The sequence below is a fragment of the Phocoena phocoena genome, chromosome 16 (assembly GCF_963924675.1).
Source record: "Phocoena phocoena chromosome 16, mPhoPho1.1, whole genome shotgun sequence".
Classification (NCBI taxonomy): domain Eukaryota; kingdom Metazoa; phylum Chordata; class Mammalia; order Artiodactyla; family Phocoenidae; genus Phocoena; species Phocoena phocoena.
The window spans coordinates 77,407,356-77,433,490 of record NC_089234.1 but is presented as its reverse complement, the minus strand read 5'-3'; the positions used below and the strand labels follow the sequence as shown (position 1 = coordinate 77,433,490).

The window sequence follows — 26,135 nt, the reverse complement described above, 5'->3', positions numbered from 1 at the left end:
TACTCCGCAGGCACAGGGACCCTTCCAGAGTACCAATTTCTAGGGAAATGTTAAATTGGAAATTAGAAAATCTACACTTGGCCCCAAGTAAAAAGAAATACCAAAGAGGCTCATATATTTTAAGGATGTATCTTTGACTTGAGTGTTTTGCAGAGGAAACAAGGTGATTTCACACAGCAAATATCATTGGCATGACAATGTCTTTTGACTGAAAATATCTGCAAGTCAGCTCATGAGTCACAGACTTAGTAATGTGTAATATTTGACCTTTTCAGTACAGGAGAATTTTTACAGGCCCTTGGATTTTTGTCATAATGGACTTGAATCTTGATAAAACATATCTACCTAAAATAGCCTTGGCTTGTTGAAGGTAGGCATTAACATAATAGAGTCCTCGGCTTAAATCAGCATCCATAAGTTAAGGAATTGAGGTTAAGTGTTGAGGGGTAAGCTGTGCCAAAGTGCCATGTGCTTAATCATCAGTGATGCAACAAAAACAGAAATGTCTGTAAGAGTTCAGCCTGATTTTCTGTACTCTTCTGGCGATCTGAGCAAGGTCCAGTGGGGGTGCGGTAGAAGAGAGGAGACCCACCCCACCATGAGATTACAGGTTGAAGTGACAACCCTTCAACTGGAAAACTGTCTTGCGAACAGACTCACTTCTCAGGGACAATATTTGCCAGTATGCTCGTGATCCTTCCATCTTTACGATCTATCTGCTTAATGCCTGATGGACCACCCCCCCCCCCCGCCGGGGCAGACAGTCTGAGAATCGGTTCTAGCCTCAGCAGCCAGAGGGTGAAATGTATATCCAAACTGGATGGTTGAGTTTGGCCTTTATTATTCCTTAAAACTGGCTACCGAAGCTTTCAGAGACAGGCATGGACATTTACCCTGTTTTAATTTTACTTTCCTTAGGCTAGCAACAAATCCCAGCTAAGGTGTTCATGATTTAGTGATGAGTCCTCAGAGGACTCTTCAGAGAAGGCTGGAAAGGGCGATGTTTGAGGTTGAGAACCCAGCCCCTCTCAGATTACCATATCCTGTAACCAACCATACACCGCACCCCTCCACTCTCCCAAGAGCCACGTGGGCTGCTAGAAGCAAAACCCGAAAAGGAAGACTGACATTTGCTTGCCCACCTTGTCGAATGATGGTGCTTGGCTCTCCACCATGCAGACTGGCTCTCCCAATGGAAGGCTGACTGATGTCGGTCCAGTAAACCATCTTGTCCACACAGTCGAAGGCCAGTCCAATGATGACTTTATCCTGGAAGTGCAGACCAGTGGTGAGAGTGGTCCACCTACTAGTGAGTGATGATGGTGGGACTCTTTCCTGTGCTTAGAGGCATTTAGATACCTTTTGAAATGAATTGTCTTCAAGTCTTTGTCTTTTTTTTATTTTGGCTGTGCCATGCAGCATACAAGATCTTAGTTCCCCGACTAGGGATCAAACCCATGCCCCCTGCAGAGGAAGTGCAGAGTCCTAACCACTGGACCACCAGGGAAGTCCCTCTTTTGTCCATTTTAAAAATTAAATTATTGAGTTGAAGGAGTTCTTTATATATTTCAGATAAAAATCTGTTGTCATACACATATATATGTATGTATGTATATGTATATTTTTTCTTAGTAAATAGCACTTTTTCATTTTCTTGGTGTTTTTGGAGAGCAAAAGTTTTAAATTTGTATTAAGTGCAATTTTATTTTTCTTTATGGCTAATGCTTTTTGTATATCATCTAAGAAATCTTTGCCCAACTGAAAATCATAAAAATTAAATAAAAGACATAAATATTGGAAAGGAAGAGGTAAAATCACTCTATTTTAAGACTATGATTATTTATATAGAAACTCCTGGGAAATCTATAGTAATATTTTAACTAAAAATTGAATCTAGCAAGGTTGCAGGATCCAAGGTCAATGTAAAATTGTATTTCCACATACCAGCAAAAAGTAGAATTTTAAAATAATAATGTTTATAATAGCAGCAAAATATTTAAGAATAAGTATTTTAAAATGTGCAAGATTCTATACTGAATACTATAAAACATTGTAGAGTGAAATTAAAGTAAGACCCAAATAAATGAAGAGATGTTAGTTTAATGGATCATAAGATTTAATATTGCTAAGATATCCAAAATAGAGTTTAGGATATCCCTAAATAGAGTTAAAGATCCAGTACTATCTATATCAAAATCCCAGCAGGCTTTTCTTTTCTTTTCTTTCCTTTCCTTTCCTTTCCTTTTCTTTTCTTTTTGGTAGAAACTTATAAGCTTACTCTAAAATGTATATGGAAATGCAAAGTGAGGCCCTGGGGACCATAGAAGTGTAAGACCAGGATGCTCTTTTACTGGGAGAATCAGGGTTATCAGCAGACACCTGCCCTCCAAAAGTCATGTCATAAAGGAACAGAGATCCTTACCATACACCATATACAAAAATTAGCTCCAAATGAAGCAAAAGTCTAAATGTAAGAGCTAAAAATACAAAACTCTTAGAAGAAAACATAGTTGAAAGCCTCATAACATTGGATTTGGCAATGATTTCTTGGATATGACATCAAAAGCAAAAATAGATAAATTGGATCTTATCAAAATTAAAAGCTTTTGTTCAGTAAAAGACACAGTCAACAAAGTGAAAAGGCAACCAATCCATGGAAGGTGATAAAATATTTGCAAATCATGTAACTGATAAGGGGTTGATAGAATATATAAAGAACTCCTACAACTCAGTAACAATAAGAACAAAACAACCCAATTACAAAATGGGCAAAAGATATGAATAGACATTTTTCCAAAGATATATAAATTGTCCATAAGTATATGACAAGATGCTAACATCACTAATCATTAGAGAAATGCAAATCAAAACCACAATGAGATACCACTTTACATATATTAGGATGGCTACAATTAAGAAACAGAAAATAATAAGTGTTGACAAGGTAGAAGGGAAATTGGAACCTTTGTGCTCTGGTGGTGGGAATGCAAAATGGTGCAGTACTAAGGAAAACCGTATAGTGGTTCCTCAAAAAATTAAAAATGGAATTATCATGTAATTCCAGGTCTTGTTTATATACAAAAGAAGTGAAAGCAAGGACTTGAACAGATGTTTGTAAATCCATGTACATAGCAACACTATTCACAATAGCCAAAAGGTGGAAGCAGCCCAAGTTCTCCACTGATGGATGAATGGATAAACAAAATGTGATACATCCATATAATGGAATATAATTCAGCCTTAAAAGGGAAGGAAATTCTGACACATGCTATGATGAACATGGATGAAATTTGAAGATATTATACTAAATAAAGTAAACCAGTTACAAAAGGGCAAATACTGTATGATTCCACGTATAGGAGGTCCCTAGAACAGGCAAATTCATAGAGATAGAAAGTAGAAGGGGATATACACTAACAAACGTAAGGTAGATAGCTAGTGGGAAGCAGCCGCATGGCACAGGGATATCGGCTCAGTGCTTTGTGACCTCCTGGAGGGGTGGGATAGGGAGAGTGGGAGGGAGGGAGACGCAAGAGGGAAGAGATATGGGAACATATATATATGTATAACCGATTCACTTTGTTATAAAGCAGAAACTAACACACCATTGTAAAGCAATTATACTCCAATAAAGATGTTAAAAAAAAAAAAAGAAAGTAGAAGGGGATGCAAAGGGCTGGCAGGGGAGGAGGGAGTTTTTATTGAATGGATCCAGAGTTTCAGTTTGGGACGATGAAAAAGGTTCCGGAGATAGATGGTGATGATGGTTGTACTTAATGCTACAGTGCCATTAGCTACAGTTAAAATAGCTAAATGGTAAAGATAGATACATACATACATACATACATAGAAGAACAGACAGATAGATGACACATAGATAGGAAGGACACAGTGAATATTTATAAGGTTGTTTCAGCACTCTCCCTCCACTGATCCCATCTCAATTTCCTGCTTTTCATAGCCTCATTTGGCATTTAAGCCTCTCCCCTTGGTCTTGGGGGAAAACGACTTTCACACGGAATTTAACCCACTCCCACTTACCCGGGAGTGTGTGCTAGTGGATATGAGGAAGAATGATGATTACCCCTTGAGGGATTTGTGCTTCAGTGAGGCAACAGGAAATCACAAAGATCACTTACACATTTGTTCAGCAAATATTTTTCAAGTGCCAAGCACTGTTTGGGATCTGCAAATACCCCTGTGAAACAAACACCTCCATGAAACAGACGGACAATTTCTGATCTTGCTGTGCTTATATTCTTCGTGGGAAGAGATACATCAGACATAGAACATGTACCCTGATATACAATGTTTTGAGTAGTGCTGGGTGCCTGATGAAAGACAAAGCAGGGTAGGTGGAGGCTGCAGTCTGGATAGGGCAGCCAGGACAGGTTTCTCTAAGAGCTGGTGTGCCAGCAGAAATTCAAGTGACATGTGGCAGTGAACCGTGCAAGTGTCTGGAATGAGAGAACTCTCGGCAGGGGGACAGCAAGTGCAAAGGCCCTGAGGTGGGAGTGTGCATGGTGAGTTGAGGACCAGCTAGAAGGCCAGAAGGCTGCAGCCGGTGAGTGAGGGGGCAGTGGTAGGGAACGGGGTGGGAGAGGTAGCCGGAGGCCACGGAAAGAACTGGATTTTTTTCTGGGTGAAGGGAACTCATCAGAGGGTTTTGTGTTGGCGAAGAACATGAATCCAATCACGGCTGCTTTGCAGGAGGTTTTTGAAAAGCATTTTTACCATGGATGGACCTAGAGATTATCATCTCTAGTAAGTTAGTCAGAAAGAGAAAGACAAATACCATATGACATCATTTATATGTGGAATCTAAAATATGACACAAATGAGCTTATCTATGAAACAGAAACAGACTCACAGACAGAGAACAGACTTGTGATTGCCAAGGGGGAGGTGATGGGGGTGAAGGAATGAGAGTTTGGGATGAGCAGACATAAACAATTACATGGATAAACAAAAAGGATAAACAACAATGGATAAACAAGGTCCTACTGTAGAGCCCAGGGAACTATGTTCAATATCCTATGATAAAACATAATGGAAAAGAACATGAAAAAGAATGTATATATATATTTATATGTATAACTGAATCACTTTGCTGTAGAGCAGAAATTAACACAACATTGTAAATCAACTATACTTCAATAACATAAATTTTTTTAAAAACAAGCATTTTTATTTTGCAGACTTTTTTTGATCATGTTTCCTCCCTGGTCAAAAAGAAGAGGGGGTATGGCAGTATGCAGAGATCCATGCAGGAAGAGAAAATAGGGCAGGTGGGAAAGACAGGGGAGTAGGGAAAGGAAGATGAGAAGAAAGTAACATTTCTACCCGGAATCTTTACGCAGGCTCTGCAACCAGCACTGAGGGGTAATGAGGATTCCTGCTGGACTTTCATCTCTAAGAGCTGGTAGCCCACTCACTGCTACTTCTTCACTCCTTAGAGGACCCTGACGGCCCCCACTGCCCTGGCAACCCTGAGTCCACAGCCAGAAACCTCCACCAGGTCTCAGGTTTGTTTTCCTGGCAGGAGGTCAGGATCCCAGACAGAAAAGCTCCTCAGAAGTGTCTGACCTCTAACTAATGGACAAAAATTCCCCGACTCACAAAATGCATCTTTGAAGCTTTGAAAAGCTCTGGTTACTTACTGCCTCTGGGCAGACAGGCGCATCTTGAGCTGAGTGGCTGCCGAAAGATGAGTCACGTTGCTAATTTAGCAGGGATGGCAACATCAAACCTGGCAGATGCTCGCAGACAAGAGAGCAAACTCACATGATGCGCCCACCTGAGGGGTCAGATACCAAAGGGGTCTCTCTGGAAGTCCTCCTGTTTCTGCTCCCACCCTTGAGCCTCACGGGGGTGCTTAGGAATACAGTGGCCCCATTTAGCGGTGGACACCCAGGGTCACACAGAATGAAGACGTCCTGGGTCCAGGGGTCCAGCCCTGGTCCCTGGGTTGACTGCACCCCACTCGTTGCTCCAGGCCATTGAAGCAGAAATTGTCACCAAGTGCCATCGGCCAGCACTCACCGGGGCATGAAGCAGCGCCTTGGCTTCCGTCTTGATCATGGTGTTTCCCTCCAGGGGGAGGTGCTCTATCTTCCCGGTCTGGGCGAAGAGTAGGTGGGTCCCAGGTGGCAGGGGGATCACGGCGGTAGGAACTGAGGGTCTGTGGTGAACCGGGGGAGCCACTGTACTCAGACCTGGGTGGTGGGAGATGGCAATGAGTAAGGCCCCCGTGCAGTAGGAATGCACAAATGCACACGTGCGGGCACGTGCACGGACTCACACACCTGCACCCACACCGGGTCACGTCGCCTCATGGCACCACAAACTGCACCGTTACACGTGCACGTTTAATATCCGAAAGCACAAGGAGCAGAAAGACCTCAGTCAATCAAAGGGCATTTGCGATGAAGATGATGCAGGGCCAGAGCTTAACATTAAAGGTCGATTGGAAAAAAACAATGGCTCAGTCTCCCCCTTAATGGAACTAACCTGGCTATCGGTGCCCCGCTCTGTACACGGGCTGCAGCAGTGAACAAAAACAATGCAACAGTGGCAGCCCTGAAACCCTGGCCACAGGGAGCTCGCACCCCAGCAGGAAGCTGCTGAGTATTTTCATGCTCGAGGAGACCATCTGAGCGGACTAGCCCAACTCACCCCATCCCACGGGGGTGGGAGGGTCTCAGACGCCACAAACGGGAACACAGGCCTTCTGGGCTTTCCAGAACAAAGTGATGGGCAGGGCTAATCCTCCCTCAGACTCGGCCTTGCCTCCTACCTGCTGACCTGGTGACCCAGCACAGCTCCTGGCTCACCTGACAAGAGAACGTCCCAGGAGGGGACAGGCAGCCTGTACTGCAGGTAAGGAACATGCAGTGGCTGTCGGGAAACCTGGGCCCCAGACCTGGCCCTGACACTCGCTGTGGGGACACGTCGTGGACCTTCCTGGGCTCGTCTCCTGCTCTCTGAAGTGAGAGAACGGGACCAGGTCATCACCGAGCTCATTTTCCTTGCTTTTCTCTTGTCCATCTTGCCTGTTATACCCAATCAATGATATAAGCCAATCTGGTGGACCTTTTTAATATCTCTGGAATCTATCCCCCCAAACTCACTGCCAGCATCTCAGGTCAGACCCTCGCCATTTCTCACCTGGATTAATTAGAAATACTGCAATTAATTAATTGCACCCGCCTCTCCACCACCAGGGCCTCACTCCTCCCTTTCAGCTCTTCTAAAACTGAAACCTGGTCACATCAGCGCCTGCTCGAAACCCTTCCTGGGCTCCCTCAGGACCAATCCAGACCCCTCAGCGGGGCACCTGATGTCCTTACCTCCATTCTGCTCCCCTTCCACAGGACACAGACCCCTGGGGGTTTCTTTCCTGCCTCTCCGCCTGTTCCTGCTGCCTGGACCACGGGTCTCCTCAACCCCTTCTCCCCAGCGCAGCTGACTCTGACCCTGCTCTAAACCTTGGTTCTCACAGTACTGCTCTGCAAAGCCTTCCTGGGCTAGCCCGAGACCCCCCCAAGCCACTGTGCTTCCTGGGCTAGCCCGAGACCCCCCCAAGCCACTGTGCTTCCTGGGCTAGCCCGAGACCCCCCCAAGCCACTGTGCTTCCTGGGCTAGCCCGAGACCCCCCCAAGCCACTGTGCTTCCTGGGCTAGCCCGAGACCCCCCCAAGCCACTGTGCTTCCTGGCCCACCTACTCTCTCTTAAGGTTCCTTTCCCTTCCCTGCACCTGTTTACCTGTCCTCTGAGGTTCTGGGGCTGGCACTGGGGCTTCCCTCTGTGGGCTGCCAGCACTGACCACACCAATCTGACACTCAGTTAATGCTGGCTGACTGGCGTAATGAAGATTGTGAGTGATCACTTGTCACTTCCTTTTTTCTGGCCGCCCCTCGCAGCATGTGGGATCTTAGTTCCCTGACCAGGGATTGAACCCACGCCCCCCTGCATTGGAAGCGTGGAGTCTTAACCACTGGACCGCCAGGGAAGTCCCTGTGAGATATCACTGCTTACTCAGCAGCCTCTTAGCAGCTTTGGGAAACTATCTGGTAGGGGATCAGTTTATGATTACTAGCTAAATGGAGATTGGAGAGGCAAGGATTGATTGTATTAGATTTTGGTAATTTGTGACAATTACCATTTTCTACGCCTGTGACAGAATTTCAGAGCTGAGAATCATCCTAGAGATTATTTTGCTTGAATCCGATGTTGAGGCCGAGGATGCTGAGACTCAGGCAAGTATCTGTCCAGTGTCACACAGCCTGGCCCCCAGCTCGGCGCCTTCCGTCATGGACTGTCGCAGAACTATCTTGCAGAACCCTTTGCGGCTGTTTGCTCCCGGAGTTCTAAATGGACCGAATACCTAAAGGTCCAGGAGCAACTGTGAAAGAGGCAAGTGTACCAGGAAGAGAACAGTTCCACGCCTGAGTAAGCCCCTCCATGCCTGGGGAGGGGCTCCAATTGGTCTCTCCCATCCCTGCGCTGTGTGCCAGCGCAGAGCCGCTGGAATGCTGGGCCACCCACTGCAAGGTTTACCTCGGGGACCCCTGAGCACACATCCTCTCTGCTACCAATTGCAGCCTCAATGCAGCGGGTCCTGCCCATCATTTGCACAGAACAGGTTTGCACAAAACAAGAGGAGGAAAGGCTAAGAGGGAGGAGAGGGAAAGTGGGGAGAGAGATGGTGGGGGTGGGCAATGGTGGGGAGATGGAAAAGGGGGCTGCAGAAGGGAGAAAGGGAAGGGGGACGGGCTTCGAGCCAGTGGTGCAGGTCAGGATTTAGGGCAGGCAGAAAGTGCCAAGTGCACCTTTGGCAAGGGTCCCCAGCAAGGGTCCCCAGCGATGCTCGCAGGTGCTGAGACTTCCTGTCTCCAGCACTGTCCTCTGACTTACACGGTGGCCTCATCCCGGGCGTGGTCCTGGTGCCCTCCACCTCGCGGCCGTCGCGGTCCACACACCAGCAGTAGCCAGTGCTGCCGTGGCACTGGGTGGGCGCGTAGTATCCGTGCTCATCACACTCGGGAACAAACAGTCCCGGAGGCCGGGGGCGCTGGGGGTCCACCGCCCCGAGGATGTGTTCTCGTTCATGCTGGCATCGGGTTTTCTCCACTTCTGTTAGAGAGGCGAGCAAAAGGGGGGTCATCAGCTCAAGTCCCCATATCCAACTCAGAACCTCAGGAGCTGCCTCTTCACTACTGAGTTTTGTTTCATTAATTTAAAAAAATGTTTAATTTATTTTTATTGAAGTATAGTTGATTTACAATGTTATATTAGTTTCAGGTGTACAACACAGTGATTCAAAATTTTTATAGATTATACTCCATTTAAAGTTATTATAAAATATTGGCTATACTCCCTATGCTATGCAATATATCCTTATAGCTTATTTAAAAAGATTTTTTTAATTTAATTTTTATTTTATATCGGAGAATAGTTGATTTACAATGTTGTTAGTTTCAGGTGTACAGCTAAGTAATTCAATTATACATATACATATGTCCATTCTTCAGATTCTTTTCCCATATAGGTTAATACAGAGTATTGAGCAGAGTTCCCTGTGCTATACAGTAGGTCCTTGTTGATGGTCTATTTTATATATAGTAGTGTGTATATATTAATCCCAAATGTTTTATTAATTTAAAAAAATTTAAACATCATTATTATTTAGTGAATTTAACGGTCAAGAAGAGTATATCTACATTTTCTTTTCCTTCCTAGGCCATGTTTTTTTTTCAGTTTTGAAAAACTGAGGCAAACTGACATAACAATAAAATCAACTCTTTTTTTTTTTTTTTTTTCTGGCAGCACCCCGCGGCTTGTGGGATCTTAGTTCCCCAACCAGGGATCGACCCCAGGCCCTCAGCAGTGAAAGCACCGGGTCCTAACCACTGGACCGCCAGCGAAGTCCCCAAATCAACCACTTTACAGTGAACAATGCAGTGGCATTAGTACAGTCACAACGCTGAGTGACCGCCTCCTCCCTCTGGCACCAACGCATTTCCTCACCTCAAAAGGAAACCCCAGACCTATTAAATGGTTGTCTCCACTTCCTCCTTCATCCCGGCCCCTGGCAACCACCAGTCTGCATCTGTCTCTATGGATTTACCTATTCTATTTCACATAGATGGAATCATACAATATGCGACCTCTTGGGTCCGGCTGCGTTCACTCAGCAGAATGTTTTCAAGGTTCATCCATGTTGTAGCCATGTAATAGTACTTCATTATTTTTTTTTTTTAAGATTTTTTTGTGGGCGTGCGGTACGCAGGCCTCTCACTGTTGTGGCCTCTCCCGCTGCGGAGCACAGGCTCCGGACGCGCAGGCCCAGCGGCCACGGCCCACGGGCCCAGCCGCTCAGCGGCACACGGAATCCTCCCGGACCGGGGCACGAACCCGCGTCCCCTGCATCGGCAGGCATACTCTCAACCACTGAGCCACCAGGGAAGCCCTAAGATATTTTATTTATTTATTTTCTTGGCTGCACCACGCGGCATGTGGGGTCTTAGTTCCCCGACCAGAGATCGAACCCGCGGCCCCTGCAGTGGAAGCCCAGAGTCTTAGCCACTGGGACCGCCAGGGAAGTCCCAGTACTTTGTTCTTTTTTGTGGCTGAATAATATACTATTGCACGGCTACAGCACATTTTGTTTATCCAGTCACCACTCGATGGACAGCACTGACATTTGTTTTAAGAAATTTCAAGTGTTTCTTAAATTTGTCCTCTTTATCATCACCAGCTTCTTGATTACCCACACCGAGTCTGGGTCAAAGATTTGGGGGACCAAAGATCACAGGGCACATTTACCAACATTTGTATGTTTCCTTTTAATGACGTGCTAATGTTTGGCATGAAACATGGCCTTTTGACTGTGTAACTCAGATCCCAAGGCTGGGAAATACTGCTCTATCTTTGGGAAATTGCTGATGAGAAGCTATGAACTGGAGTAAACTCCCATGTTTATAGAGTTGTAAGTGGCAGAGTTGCAGCTGCTTCCACCCTGGCTAGACTCCAGCCACCACAGCATCCAGCCAGGCCAGCGCTGCCATCATCTGTGCGGCAACCGCCACCCAAAGCGATGCCCAGACACTGCCGAGAGCCACTCTTCAGTCAAACTGAACCACGTCTGCTGCCCCTCTCCTGTGGGCCTTTCCATGCGCCGTTCATTGTGTGACTCCCCGCCCAGCCCCGCCTCCTGCCCGGTGAATCCTTCAAGAATCAGCTCAGCCATGTGCTTCTCGGGCCCTCCAAGAGCTCCCAGGATGATCTGGGCTCGCCCGCCCTGTGACTCTCATCACACTGATGCTGAGACTCTAAGGCTGTTCCTGGTCTGTCTCCCTGAGCAGATTCTAGCCTCTGAGAAGGTAATGAGGGACTGCATCCCCTTAACCTTGACTTAGGAAGCCCCTCCTGGGCTGGAGTGGGGGTGTTGTTACCCATCTGTTACTCATGGGAATAAACCCCAGGCCCTGCCCTCAAGGAGCTCCCAGTCTGGATGGAAGGGAACAAGCAAACACACAGTAACAATCCAATGAGTCAGTGTCTTGACACAAGAGCCCAGGACACAGCACGTACACACAAGAGGTCCTCTCTGTAGGGCTTGGAGAGCAAAGGCGTGCTGGAGTGCGTTTTTTTGATCTTTACCGGAAGATTGTGGTTATATAATCGAGGGCAGGGCTCCACTGACTTTTCCTGCTAAGGAGCAGAGAATAATTATTTTTGGTTATATGGGCCATATGGTCTCTGTCACAACTCAACTCTGTGGATGTGGCATGAAAGCATTCAAGTTTAATACATATTGTAAATGAATGAGTGTGCCAATAAAACTTTATTTACAAACAGCGGGCCAGATTTGGCCTGTGGGTCTGTAGCTGTCAACCCCTGCTCTAGGGCATTGCTAGTTATGTTAGGGAGAAATCTTATATAAATACTCTAAGTAATATATTAATGTGTATTAATATATTACTGCGTTCATAATATATATATTGTAATAATAGAGTATATAATAATATATTACATATTTCACAGAATTTCGTGTCTGAAAAATGTTTTTGATCCTCAGTTCCACCACTTCTGGCCCTGTCAGCAATGCTGGTTGACCAGCGACGGCAGGAGTAACTAATCCCACGGTATTACTTGAGACGTGAGTAGAATGTGATGAGACAATGTGAACGGCTGGAATTTTAAGTCTTGCACTCCAGCATTCATCTGTGACTGTATCTACACCAGATGACAGACGGAAAACAAGTCTGTGGGCCACAGATAATTTCGGGGAGTGAGTTAAGCTAACGTGTGTCACCGTTGCCATAACACGTCAGTGAGCAGGGGCCGTCCTAGGCACTGGGCATGTGGGTGCACAGGGCCCGGGGCTGGGTTAGGAATCCAGAGACCCGGGTTCTAGCGTTCATCTGTGACTGTATCACACAAGAGATCCTCTCTGTAGGGCTTGGAGAGCAAAGGCGTGCTGGAGTGCTTTTTCTGATCTTTACTGGAAGTTTGTGGTTATACAATCGAGGGCACGGCTCCACTGACTTTTCCCGCTAAGGGGCAGAGAATAAATATTTTTGCTTATGTGGGCCATATGGTCTCTGTCACAACTCAACTCTGTGGATGTGGCATGACAGCATCCAAGTTTAATACATATAGTAAGTGAATGAGAGTGTGTTCATCTGTGACTGTATCTACACCAGGCCTTCACAGTGCATTCGGTGATGTGTTTCCGATGAATGTTTAAAGTGCCTTTGTGCTGCCAATTCTCATGTCAGCCTGCTGAACGTGGCTGGCCCCTCGATTAGAAACAGTGAGCCTGCCAGAAAAGTGTGTGTTGAACCTGGGAGGGGAAACTGGGTCTGCTTTCTCTTTTGTCCCAGAGGCTAATATAAAAAACAAAAACAAAAGGCCCTACTGTATAGCACAGGGGACTATATACAATATCCCGTGCTAAACCATAATGGAAAAGAATATGAAAAAGAATGTGTATATGTGTGTAACTGAGCCACTTTGCTGTACAGCAGAAATGAACACATTGTAAATCAACTACACTTCAATTAAAAAAGTAAAATTAAAAACAACAACAACAAAACGTATTTGATGTAGGAAGAGCCAAACAAAGATACCAATAAGCCATCTGGTTGATGATAAAAATGTTGGTTTTCTTCACTCTTGGATGTAGGGCTTGTTTACTTCCTCAGTATCTTACATTTGTACAGGGCTTTAGTTTCTGTACAAGCTGTCTATGCTCACACATCGTTCACTTAATTCTCACCATAATCCTATGCAACAGGCAGCTACGGTTTTGACGTCCAATGAGAGAACGGAAGCTCAGACTGGCTTCCGCAGGCCACAGCACTAGCGAGTGGCTCAGATCAAGCTAGAACCCGGGTCTCTGGATTCCTAGCCCAGCCCTGGGCCCTCTGCACCCACATGCCCAGTGCCTAGGACACCCCCCACACACTGAACGTGTTATGGCAACGGGGACACACACAAGTTAGCTTAACACGCACCCCAAAATTGTCTGTGGCCCACAGACTTGTTTCCCTTCCATCAACATATGTATATGGTGCCGCCTTTCCAGCTAGAAAACAGGCTTGGTATTCTGTGTACTGTCAACCAAATGAAACTTTTAAGGGAGGAAGGGGTACCTCCCTTGTACGTGGCTGACAGTTTTGGGTTGGCCAATACACAAAATCTCAAGTGATCTAGGATTTCCAGTGGAGCTGTATCTCAACTGTATCTTAAGTGCTGTATCTTGAACTTATATTAAGGTGGGGGAGACCTCAGTTGTGACTCAGGAAACAGAATTTCAAGTGTGTGTTTGTTTTGGTTTTTGTTTTTTGGCTGTGCTGCGTGGCTTGTGGGATCTCAGCTCCCCGACCAGGGATTGAACCTGCGCCCTCGGCAGTGAAAGCACCGAGTCCTAACCACTGGCCCGCCAGGGAAATTCCCCAAGTGTGTCTATGGAGAGCTGTGATATCACTGTGTTCCCTGGGATGGCTTCTCAGCCTGGCCCACAGCAGCCCCTGTGGGTGCCTCCTGCTCAAGGCTCCAGGCTCCCACAGGGAATGTCTCACTGTGGGTGGGGTGGGGAAGGGCTAATAAAGACACGTCGGCCTTGCTTCTGGTTGATAAAATAACTGAGGCAAGATTCTCTTTGTTCACCTAGTTTAATCTGCTCCGGAGAGGAAGCATTCGAGACCTGATACTTACCCAGGGAACAGCAGGGAGTCTGGGGTGACTCTTCTCAAATTGGGGACAAAGAGAATGAGAGGAAAAGGAAATAGATGGAGAAGAAGAAAAGCACAGTTTTTGTCTCTTGATTTGCATCCCATTCCATTGCCTGATTAAACTTCTTCCTAGGTGTTAATTCAAATAAATAACTCTTGTAGCCTCTGATATACTCAGTGGGATGGAGGAACTTGCTGGCGGGGGGGGGGGGGGGGGGGGGGGGGGCGGGGTTCTGTTTATTCAACCTCTTCCTGCACAGTCCAGCCCCCTCCGTAAGGGGCCACCTGCTCCCGGTGGCACTGCCACACACACGCATCTTGGGATGAGCTAACGTGGGTGTGGTGAAACCATGCCTGGTCTCTGTTGGGTTTGAGATTTTGGGCTCCTAGCCTCATCTCATTCGCTGCCAAGTGGACCCTTGTTAGTCCAAGATTGCCAAGTTTCCAAGAATGGGAATTTACAAGTAAAAGAACAATACCCATCTGATGTGAGGTTTACTAAGGACACCACCACAATCTGCACCACCGATGACGATGATGATGGTGGTAAAAAAAATCTCTACTTATGAACTCTCTTCAGGTCCCTTCCCAACATTTGCCCCCAATCCTTACAGGACTGGTGAGGAAGGAGAATGCCCAGAAAGGGGGAAATAAACTAGCAATTGGCAAAGGGCAAAAGGGGAGGGGAAGGCAGAAAGGTCATAAAGCATCAGGAAGAGGAAATGCACCTCTAGCCTGTGTGCCATCTCATCGTGTGAAACTGCGTCTTTGGGTTTTACTCCTGTCTCCTCGGCCCACTCCCTGCATCCTTCCTCTCCTGATACCCCATTAGTGTAGGCCCCTTTTTTTTTTGGGGGGGCCCATTGTGTGGTTTGCAGGATCTTAGTTCCCCGACCGGGGATCGAACCCGTATCCCCCGCAGCGGAAGAGCAGAGTCCTAAAAACTGGGCTGCCAGGAAATTCCCTAGTGTGGGCTTTTTAAATTGGTGTATCTGTCAGATCAGGAACCCCACAGACCCTTGAATCATTTATGTATTTGTTATAAGCATTTACTGAAACCTCTGCGAGCCAGGTGCCCTGCAGGCTGTGGGCATCGTCGCTAGATACGAGGGCCCTGGGAGTTCACAGGACCCCACCAGGGTAACGCATTGTGAGAAGTGGCTGGTAGTGGTCGAACAGGCTGCTTGGGAGCCGAGAGGAGGAGCACCTCGGTCAAGGGGTCACCTGACACCGAGGGCAATCAATCTACACCCCTAATACTCTGCGTGGTTGAACCCAGTGGCCTGGGTGTAGGACTCACCTCAAGCTGGAGGTTTTCAGGCCGTGCATGGAGGAGGATAAAGAAGCCAAGAAGTTCAGGATATTGGTGAGGGTGGTGACATGATGCTTCTTGGGGTTACGGTGAGAGGACTTCGAGAAAAAGAAGGGATGGAGAAGCTGACTTGGAAATGAGGCTGTGTGAGGCTACAAGGCAGGGAGGTGGTGGCCAGAGGGGGCCACGGGCCTCAAGACCATAGGAGTTCTCCAGCCTCTGGGCGCCTGGTTTTCGGGGTCCTCTACGCCCTGACCTCACCTGACGCTGCTTAACAGAATCTTGTCCCCACTGTTCCTCCCCATCTCCTGTTCAAATCCTACCCATCTTCCAAGGCCAAATCCTACTTCTCACGCTTTCCCTCACTTCCCTAGCCCACCTGGATCTCCCCTCCCAGCCACTAGTTGCCACTTACAGACCCGCTATAGTTTCAAGTGCTCTCTTTTCCTGCCCAGGGACAGTGTGAGCTCCTCCCGAGCGCAGACATCACCGTTTATGTGCCGAGTACAGTGAAAGGCACATCACAGATGCTTAAGAAATATTTAGCAGTTGATCTTGGCTAGTTAGCCAGGTGCCTTGGGCAAGTTAGGTAGCCTCTCTAAACCCTCATCCATTCAATGAGGTTAATCGTACCCCCAATGACACATACCAGCCAGTGATGGAGAAAACTAAGAGGTGTGATATCCTGGACACCAAAAGAAGAAAGTGTTTTAGGCGGGAAGGTGAGGTCAACTGTACCAAGCGCTGCTAAGAAACGGGGGCGGGGCTAAGATCTAACAAAGTGAAGGTCATTGCTGACTTTTACAGGAGCAGTTCCAGGGTGGGGAGGGCGGTTGGGGGACGGTAGGGCAAAGCTGGCTGCAGTGGTGAAACCGAGCAGGACCCTGTGTGGCTCCTGGGCACAAAAGCCTTCCTGTGTCCCCCCATTTCTTAATTACAGGAAATAGGCTTCATTCAGCCTCCAAGACCTTCCCTGAGTTCCAAGGGGCAGGTTCAGACCATTGCTAATCAGGGAAGGGAGGGGATGCAGAGACAAGAGAGGAGCAGTCAAGAAACAATAGCGCAGCCTTGGGGCAGGGTCCGGGTTCCCCCTCAAGGGATACACAGAACAGTATCTTTTAGCTGTTTTGCAGACACTGAAACCCTCACCAGATGGAAGAAGTTAACTGTTGGCTGCCCACAAGCACATAGACTCCAGACTGGTTGGAACCAGAAGGTTGATGATGCAGACTCCCGCTTACCTCACCACCAACCAATCAGAGGAAGGTCCACGAGCTGATCACACCCTCTTTGAACCATTGCTATAAAACTCCTCACTACTCCCTCCAGGTCAGGACACACAGTATTGAGGGCATTAGCCCGCTGTGTCCCCCTTTGCCTGGCAAAGCAATAAAGCTCTTCTTTTCTACTTCACCCAAAACTCTGTCTCCGAGATATAATTGGGTATCGGGGTACAGAGGCTGGATTTGGCTTCAGTAGTTCAAGAGGGAATGGGAGGCTCTGGGAAGAAGGTAACAGCCTAGTTTTAGAATCTAATTACAGACAGAATAGCTACAAAAGCCATGGGCAACATTTACAATGAAACGAGGTGACCAGGTTGTCCTATAAACCCCCAAACACAAGCAGGGGTCACAAAGCCCCCCTGGTGTCAGTGTCTGTGTAGAGAAAGGAGAGGGAAGTGGCAGGGCATCTAACAGTTCTGGGAACAGGAGAACCCAAAGAGCTAACAGGTGCTCAGCTGGAAAGCGGGCCAATTTGAAAATGGCAGCTGTAACTTTGGAGGGATTTTTCTACTCCAAGGTGGAATGTAAAGCCAACAGCAGCTGGAAGATCTAGCCCCTACTGGGGAGAAAGTGCTGGGAATGGAATCAAAACTAAGGAGGATGAAGATGACACGTACAAGGAAAGAGAAGGTCCGGCGGGGGAGGGGAGCAGAGCCAGGAAATTGTAATGTAAGCTGAAATATTTTTAAACACTTCACCAAAAGAGCAGAAGAGGAAGCTCTGTGTCACTAGAAAAAGTTATCTGCACCAAGCTTCTTTCAGAAAGTTCAGGAAAACTAAAACTCTCATAAAAATGAACAACAGAAAAGTATGGAAGGCAAATTCAACACAAAGTTACTACAAGGAAAAAGGATATAAAAGGATAGTCAGGAGTACAACAACCCTACAGAGAGTGAAAGCTTGCCAAAACAATGTGCTAACGGATCAAAACTGTAATCGTCTATTGGGTTGGCCAAAAAGTTCGTTAGGGTTTTTCTGTAAGATATTATGAAAAAACCCAAAAGAACCTTTGGCCCGCCCAATATTTCAAGTTAAGCGAAAAGACAGTAGAAAATGATTAAAAAAACAGGAAAGAAAAAAATGAATCAGCATTTGAAAAACTCAAAAATGAGGCAACAGAATTCAGGAAAGAAGTAGAAACTTTTAACAAAGAATCATTTCAGGAATGAAGACTCAACTAGACGGAACACAAAGTGAATAAACAGAACAGAGTATGCCTTAGGAGAAACAGAAGGTGGAAGCGAGGAAAATGTTTAAAGAAAAAAAGAAAGGATATCAAACAAATTTAGGAGATTCGGGCGAATACTGGAGACAGGCAAAGAAGGTTCAATACGCAAAATGAAGTCCCTAAAAAATAACCCAAAGCAAAAGGAAAGAGAACAAATACTAAAACTAAAATTCCAGAAAACTTTCCTGAAATTAAAAGATGCGAAATGACAAACTGAAAAAGCACACCGTGTAACTAAGACCCAGAAAAACCAACACCAAGTCATATTCTAGTAAACCTGTTGAACTTTTGAAGGGAACTATGCAAGAGAAAGAAAAAAAAATCCTTTGGGCGTCCAGGTAAGAAGGGGGAAATTATCTTCCGATGATCATTTGCCCTTTGGACAGCCATGCTTTATGTCAGAGGAATATTTGAGATAGTCAGAGAAAGAAAATGAACCAAGGAATACTGTTTTCATGAGCCCTTCCCAAGAAATTTACTAGAGAACAAGCTTCTGACAACCAAATAACTAGAGAGGCATTGACGTAAGGACTGGTAACAAGCAATAAAGAGTGACTTGCTGAACTAAGACCCAATGAGCGTTCGAAGTGAGAGAACATAGGGACTTCCCTGTCGGTCCAGTGGTTAAGACTCCATGCTTCTAGTGCAGGGGGTGTGGGTTTGATCCCTGGTTGGTTAACTAAGATCCCACGTGCTGCAGAGCACAGCCAAAAAACAAAAACAAACAAAGTGAGAGAATATAGTAGGTGTTGGTTACACGTACATGCCCAGGCAATGTAGATATAACTACAAAAATAGGAGGGCACGTGCAAAAAATTTTAATTGTTCTAAGAAATTGTATTGGTGGTATGTAGTATTTGAATTCTCAGCCTGTTATGTGTGTAGTGAAATAAAGTAAATACGGACTTATGGTCTATTCTAATTCTTACATCCACTGTGCCCTTGAGAACCAGAATTCTCAGTGTGGAAGAAAGGAGATATGGATATAATCTAGACGGGGTAAAGGAAAAACGCTGTGGTCATGTATCTGAATTGGAACTATCAACACGGACTCATGAATTCCTAGCTCTGTCTGAACATTTCTACTACTTAGATTGTGGTCCTGCAATGCTATTTCCCACTAAAAGAAGAGCTTCATGGAAAAAAGGCTGGTTCTAGTTCAGAGAGCAAGGAATATATTAAAGACCACAGCAGACCCTCTGTATCTGCAAGGTTCCACATCCTTGGATTCAACCAACTACAGATCGAATATATTAGAAAAAAAATCCCAGAAAGTTCCAAAAAGCAAAATTTGAATTTGCCACACAATTTACATAGCATTTTCGTTGTATTTACAACTATTTACATATCATTTACATTATTTTTACAATTTTTTACATAGCATTTACATTGTATTTATAATTATTTACATACCATTTACATTGCATTAGGTATTGTAAGTAATCTAGAGATGATTTAAAGTATCGGGGAGGATGTGGATAGGTTATATGAAAATACTACACCATTTTATACAAGATATTTGAGCATCTGTGGATTTTACTATCCTCAGGGGTTCTGCAACCAGACCCCCGTGGATACAGAGGGTTGACTATACTAGGATCATGTCAAAAGGACCAGAGGCCAAATTGAAGAGGTTCCCATGGGCCAAAGATGGGACTCTGAATCACAATGAGAATAATGATTACAACCAATCGATACCCATGAGTCTATAATGCTATTAAAAAACTAACAATTAATTAGCAAACTTCATTGGCTAATAAGGAATCAATCTGTTATCTTGTCAACCAGTAAGAAAAAAAAAAGGGAAAGATCCAAGCATTTATCCTGCCTTTTCTTTATGAGATGTACCACTGGGCATCCAAAGGGTAGATGAGGGTAAGCATTTCTTTATAAGTAGTCCAACTAATAAATGAAAAAAAAAACCCCACCATGATGATAGAATTAGACTACTGCCATTTTGTTACCCACTAAACATTAATGGACCTAAGCAATGAGCATCAATTCCAACTAATAAAGGAGAAAGAAATGATAGAATTAACATCTTACCATTTGCCACTCCCTGGAAATTAATGGATCTAGGACATAATCATTAATGGCTCCTAACATCACCTGGAGTGAGACAAGCAGACTTTATGCGCTTCTGATGTAAGGTAAGACCACCAATTGTCTTGCCAAAAGGACTGAACCCAAGTCTGATCAAGCCTCTGGACTCAGCTGCCAGTTTGCAGACGATATGGAGAACAGAGGAGCGTGTTGAACTGCCCCAGACTGTGGGAAACTACAGCTCAAAAGTCTTGGGCTCTTCAACAGATAAACTTCAAGGACAAGAAAGGGATGGCAGGGAGAACTAGAGATAGAAAAACGAGCAACTCTAAATCTATAGTGTCTAGGAATGTACATGTACGATGAAACAAGAAATGCAAGGAAGTGATTTCTGTGAAGGTGATGTTGGTGGTTACTTTTGGAGAGAAGGAGAAGGCAATGACTGGAACAGAGCACCTGCAGCAGCTTCTGGGGCTGCTGGTAAAGTTCTACTTCTTGACCTGAGTGGTAGTCACATGGGGGTTCACCTTAGCTATCCATCCTTGAGCTATCCATCTGTTCTATACGACTTTCTGCATCTATGTTTTATCTTACAATAAAACGGTAGAAAAAAGGAGAGAAAATGGGAGAAGAGGAAGTGGAAGTAGAACTCCAGACAACCCTCATGAGGAATTAAACACTATAAAAGGGAGGAGGAATGGGACGGCAGTTGGGGAGGGGTGGAGGCTCAAGGGAAGTCCTCATTTGTGTCTTTTTTTTTTTTTTTTTTTTTTTTTTGCGGTACACGGGCCTCTCACTGTTGTGGCCTCTCCCGTTGCAGAGCACAGGCTCCGGACGCGCAGGCTCAGCGGCCACAGCTCACTGGCCCAGCCGCTCCGCGGCATGTGGGATCCTCCCGGACCGGGGCACGAACCCGCGTCCCCTGCATCGGCAGGCGGACTCTCAACCACTGCGCCACCAGGGAAGCCCCTCATTTGTGTCTTTTAGATGAGAAATGGCTTCTCTGCAGGCTGATTGGAATTATCCAGTAGAAATGGAAAGAATAACCATCCAGGATGGGGGAGGCTACCGCAGGAATGGCAATTTCATCTCAGACAAACAATAATCTGGCACATTAAATTAATGTTGATTGGAAATATATGATTTGACATTTGGTTAGTATTTAATATGCAAATGTGTTTTGCTTTTATAGTTATAAAAGAAGTTGATACCTAGATTTCTCCATAATAATCTAAGCCAACCCTGGAGATCTTAAAAATGTTTTTCTTTCAAAAAGGGTCTTACGCAATTTTGAGAAAAGTTGCTTTAGAAAATTCTTTTCTATAAAGAGTTCAAGAAACCTTTTGTAAACTAAGAAATTATTCAGACCTCATGTTCCTTATTTACAAAATAAAGGAGATGAATTACAGAATTTCTGGAGCCCTTTCCAGCTCTCAGTGGGAAATTCAAGTTTTCTAACAGTGGGTTTGCTTGAAACAAAGTGCAAACTGTAACACAAACAACAGACACAGAGCAAACAAAAGGTACATGTTAAATTCTTCCTCAGTTTTCCTCCCTTTACAATTGTATTATCTTAAATGTTTTCCTCTTTCCATGCAGCCTTACTTTCTGAACTCTTTAATTACCTTTCTGTCTATAAATGGCTATGGATCTGGAAGCAGTAAGCTGGTAAGCGTGCCTGGTGCCAAGTGTAAAGAAAAGTGATCAAGCATCCCCAGGTTTGGTACTTGTCCTTAAAAATTCGGGCTTTACATCTCTAGCCCAGGATTCTTCATACTCCTCTTTCATCCTCTAATAAGCTCTCCTATATTCCAAACCTCTACCCAGTTCCATTCCCCCAGACCTGTCACCTACTCATATTCCCACACTTAGGTAGTTCCCTTTCATACTGTAGGAGGGTTGGCCTGTGACTAACAGTATCAGCAGAAGTGACAGCATTGTCATTTCCAAGGTTAGGTTACAAAAGACTGTGGCTTCCATAAAAAAAAGAATGAAATCATGCCATTTGTGGCAACATGGATGGACCTAGAGATTATCATACTAAGTGAAATAAGTCAGAGAAAGACAAACATATATCACTTATATGTGGAATCTAAAAAAAAATGATACAAATGAACTTATTTACAAAACAGACTCACAGACATAGAAAACAAATTTATGGTTACCAAAGGGGAAAGGGGTGGGGGAGGGATAAATTAGGAGTTTGGGATTAACAGATACAGACCACTATATATAAAATAGGGAAACAATAAGGACTACTGTATAGCACAGGGAAATATATTCAGTAACCTGTAATAACCTATAATAGGAAAGAATCTGAAAAAGAATATATACATATACATATATATAACTGAATCACTTTGCTCTACACTTGAAACTAACAACATTGTAAATTAACTATACTTCAATTTAAAAATGCAAAAACAGAAAAAAATCTTAAAAAATTTTTTTTTGAAAAAGACTGTGGCTTCCATCTTGGGCACACTCCCCTTCCTTACTTGCTCTGGAGGGAGCCAGCCCAGGTCTTAAGCACACTTAGGCAGCTCCGTGGGGAGACCCGTGCTATGAGGAACTGAGGTCCTCCGTCCAACAGCCCATAAGGCCTGCCAACCACCATAGGGATCCTTCAGCCCCAGATGAATCTCAGAGAAGATGGTAGCCCGGCTAAGGTCTTGACAACAACCCCTTGAGATACCTTGAACCCAGATCACCCAGCTAAGCCCCTGAAATCCCTGCCCCACAGAAACTGTGAGATAATATACATTTACTGCTTTAAGCTGCTAACTTTGGGGGATAATTTGTTACACAGAAATAGATAGCTAACATGGCAGCTTTCAAACTTCCTGACCACAACCCATAGAAATGCTTTCCACTCTGCAATTCAGGACACACACGCATGCTTACACATACACACACATGCACACACTCAGCCATGCACTAGACAAGCATTCACAACTATTATTTCATGAAACAATACTTATTCGTACTGCATATATTCGGCATACTCTATTTTCCTGATTATTGTTTTCTTTTTCGTTCCATTCCATTTTAAAGAAAATGGTAATAGTGCCCCACTGAGCTAATTTCACAATCCACACATGCATTTTGGGCAAAGAGTGCAGAAGGACAGTGGGGAACAAATCATCATTTTTTTGGTTTTGTTTATCATTGGCTGATACTGCAGTAGCCATGACCTTAACTGACACACCCCTAAAGCTAGTTTAGTTTTTTATTTTTTTAAACTAGCCCCTCTGTATAGAGTAGGTACCCAAAACTGCTCAATGTCTAATCCCTACACTTCATTATGTTTGGTAATAGGAGTCCAGATAACACTATACTTAATTTTTCATTAATATTTCATTAACTATTTAGTCACACAAAATTTAGAAAAATATGATGAAAACCTGTGTTCATATTCCAGCCGGAAAAAAAAAAAAACATTAGAAATACAAATGCAGACCTTGTGCAGCCCTTCCCAACCCGAATTCCCTCTCCTACCGTAGAAGTAACCTTTATCCTGAAGTTTTTGTTTCTCGTTCCCATGCATGCGTTTTATAGTTTTATTGTATATGTTTATACATATGCAGGTTTCTTTTCATACAGGCTTATATTTCATATAAATGGGATCATACTGCATATATCCTTTTATGACTATTTTTTTTAATACGTAAGAAGTAAATTTATTGAGAGAGAGACACACTCCGTAGACAGAGTGTGAGCCATCTCAGAAAGTGAGAGTCTTTTATGACTTTTTTATGCCCAACCTGCTGTGGAGATTTATCCATTAACTCTAGTTCACTCAGATTTATTTATTTACTTATTTATTATTTAATGTGTTCATTCATTCATTTATTTATTTTCTGCACCTCGCGGCTCGCATAATCTTAGTTCCGCAACCAGGGACTCAACCAGGGCCCTTGGCAGTGAAAGCGCGGAGTCCTAACCATGGACCGCTAGGCGATTCCCTCTAGTTCACTCATTTTAACTCCTGTATATTATTTCATGGTATGAATTGTACCCAGACTCATTTGTCCATTCCTCCTGCTGGTAGTCACTTAGATTTTTTTTTCTGTTATGAACAATACTTGACGGACACATGTATTTCTAGTGTACATTCTCTCTCGAGCATATAAATAGATGTTGAATTTCTTAAGAAAACTGGGTTAAATACCTAAATAATCCTAGCAAAGAACTCTGATTGGTTTTATCCTTGTCCCATTTTTGTATCCCAGACTACAGGTCTGGATTTGTTTCTGTTTAGTCAATAGAGCCTCGAGAATGGGGCGAGGTGTCGGGTTAAAAGAACAAAAATAAAAAATGAAACATCTGCTTCCTTTTGAACTGGAGATGTGAAGGAAGCCTAAGGAGATAATGCCTTAGTCATTTTTAATAGCTGCTGGAATGTCTTAACTCAAATTATCATGAACTTTTCTCTGTGTAACCTGCCTATCAGAATCTGTGGGGAGAGCCGTGTCTTTTACCCATAATTTCAGGAACAAAAGGTTGATCCTGCCTGGGTTCATCTAGGCTGGGGATCAGCAAATTTTTTCTGTCAAGGGCCAGGTAGTAAATATTTCAGGCTTTACAGTCTCTACCACAACTACTGACCTCTGTCTTTGCAGAATGAAAACAGCCATAGGCTATTCATAAACTAGAGCATGAGTGTTCCAATAAAACTTTATTTACAAAAACAGGCAGTGGGCCAGATTTGACCTGCAAGTCATAGTTTGTTGAGTCCAGTCCTAAGCAGAAGAAAACAATTTAGACCAGCAATATGTAGTATTGTATATAGAAATTTAAACTTTAATCTGATATTCTTCTCCTTTTAGATGGTCAATTATCCTAAAAACTGGTCACACCCAGTCCTGTTGAGAGTGCCAATAAATAATTATCAATACTATTATACACTGCCGGTAGGAGAGGTGCATCCATTTATATCCTCAACAACTATAAAGAGCTATGAGCCCCAACAGCGGCCACGTACTCCACAGCATACTGGGGACATGAAAATAAAGTACACAGGCACCCTATGCTCAAGGCACTCAAGGCTAGTGAAGGGAGGCAGACATTGAAATAGCTTGTAATTGCTCAAAAAAGTGATGAAATGGAAATTTCCATGTATCTCTTATTGAAACATTGACAGTGGCATAAATATATTTTGCCAGCAACAGCAGCAGCAATTAAAATAAGTAACAACTCAACTGGCTAACTGCAGTTGGAGGCGTCAGATACATCCTTAATCTCATGACAGGGTACCATGTGATTTCAGGAACTGAATCCAGGCTGGAGTCCATCGGGCTGACCTGGGTTTGAGACTTAGTTCTAGGACTTACTACCCCTGGGACCTTGATTGTGCTTTTATCTCTGCGTTTTAGCATCCTCTATGTAAATGGAAATAGTAATGGTACTTACTTTAAAGAGATGATTACGAACATTACATGAAATAGTGTAGGTAAAGCACCCAGCACACAGTAGGCTTCACGCAAATGGCAGCTAATTATACGTATTCATTCAACAGCATTTGTTGAGTGCCTCCTAAGTTCCAGGATCATTCCAGGTACTGAACTAGGGCTATCATTATCCTCATGATCTAATGAGATACCACGAAAGTCTCAACTTTAGGGCTTCCCCGGTAGCACAGTGGTTGAGAGTCCGCCTGCCGATGCAGGGGACACGGGTTCGAGCCCTGGTCTGGGAGGATCCCACATGCCGCGGAGCAACTAGGCCCGTGAGCCACAACTACTGAGCCTGCGCGTCTGGAGCTTGTGCTCCGCAACAAGAGAGGCCACGATAGTGAGAGGCCCACACACCGTGATGAAGAATGGCCCCCGCTTGCCACAACTAGAGAAAGCCCTCGCATAGAAACGAAGACCCAACACAGCAAAAATAAATAAGTTAATTAATAAACTCCTACCCCCAACATCTAAAAAAAAAAAAAAATTCTCAACTTTAGAAGCTCCACAGTCCAGGTGTAATAGGTGGTACACCCAATTCTGTGGAGTCCTCAGCCTGCCTCTTCCCACAAC

The 26,135-nt window shown here is 44.5% G+C and overlaps 1 protein-coding gene across 1 annotated transcript in view; it reads right to left on the bottom strand.

Annotated features, from left to right (window-relative positions):
* Window positions 1–26,135, bottom strand: part of NID1 (nidogen 1) — a 93,473-nt gene that overhangs the window by 9,505 nt on the left and 57,833 nt on the right. The window contains exons 13-15 of the mRNA XM_065894201.1: window positions 8,917–9,135; window positions 6,043–6,215; window positions 1,143–1,269 (exon numbers count right to left, since the gene is read on the bottom strand). Of these exons, the coding sequence (XP_065750273.1) occupies window positions 1,143–1,269; window positions 6,043–6,215; window positions 8,917–9,135 (519 nt within the window). The remainder of the gene's footprint in view (window positions 1–1,142; window positions 1,270–6,042; window positions 6,216–8,916; window positions 9,136–26,135) is intronic.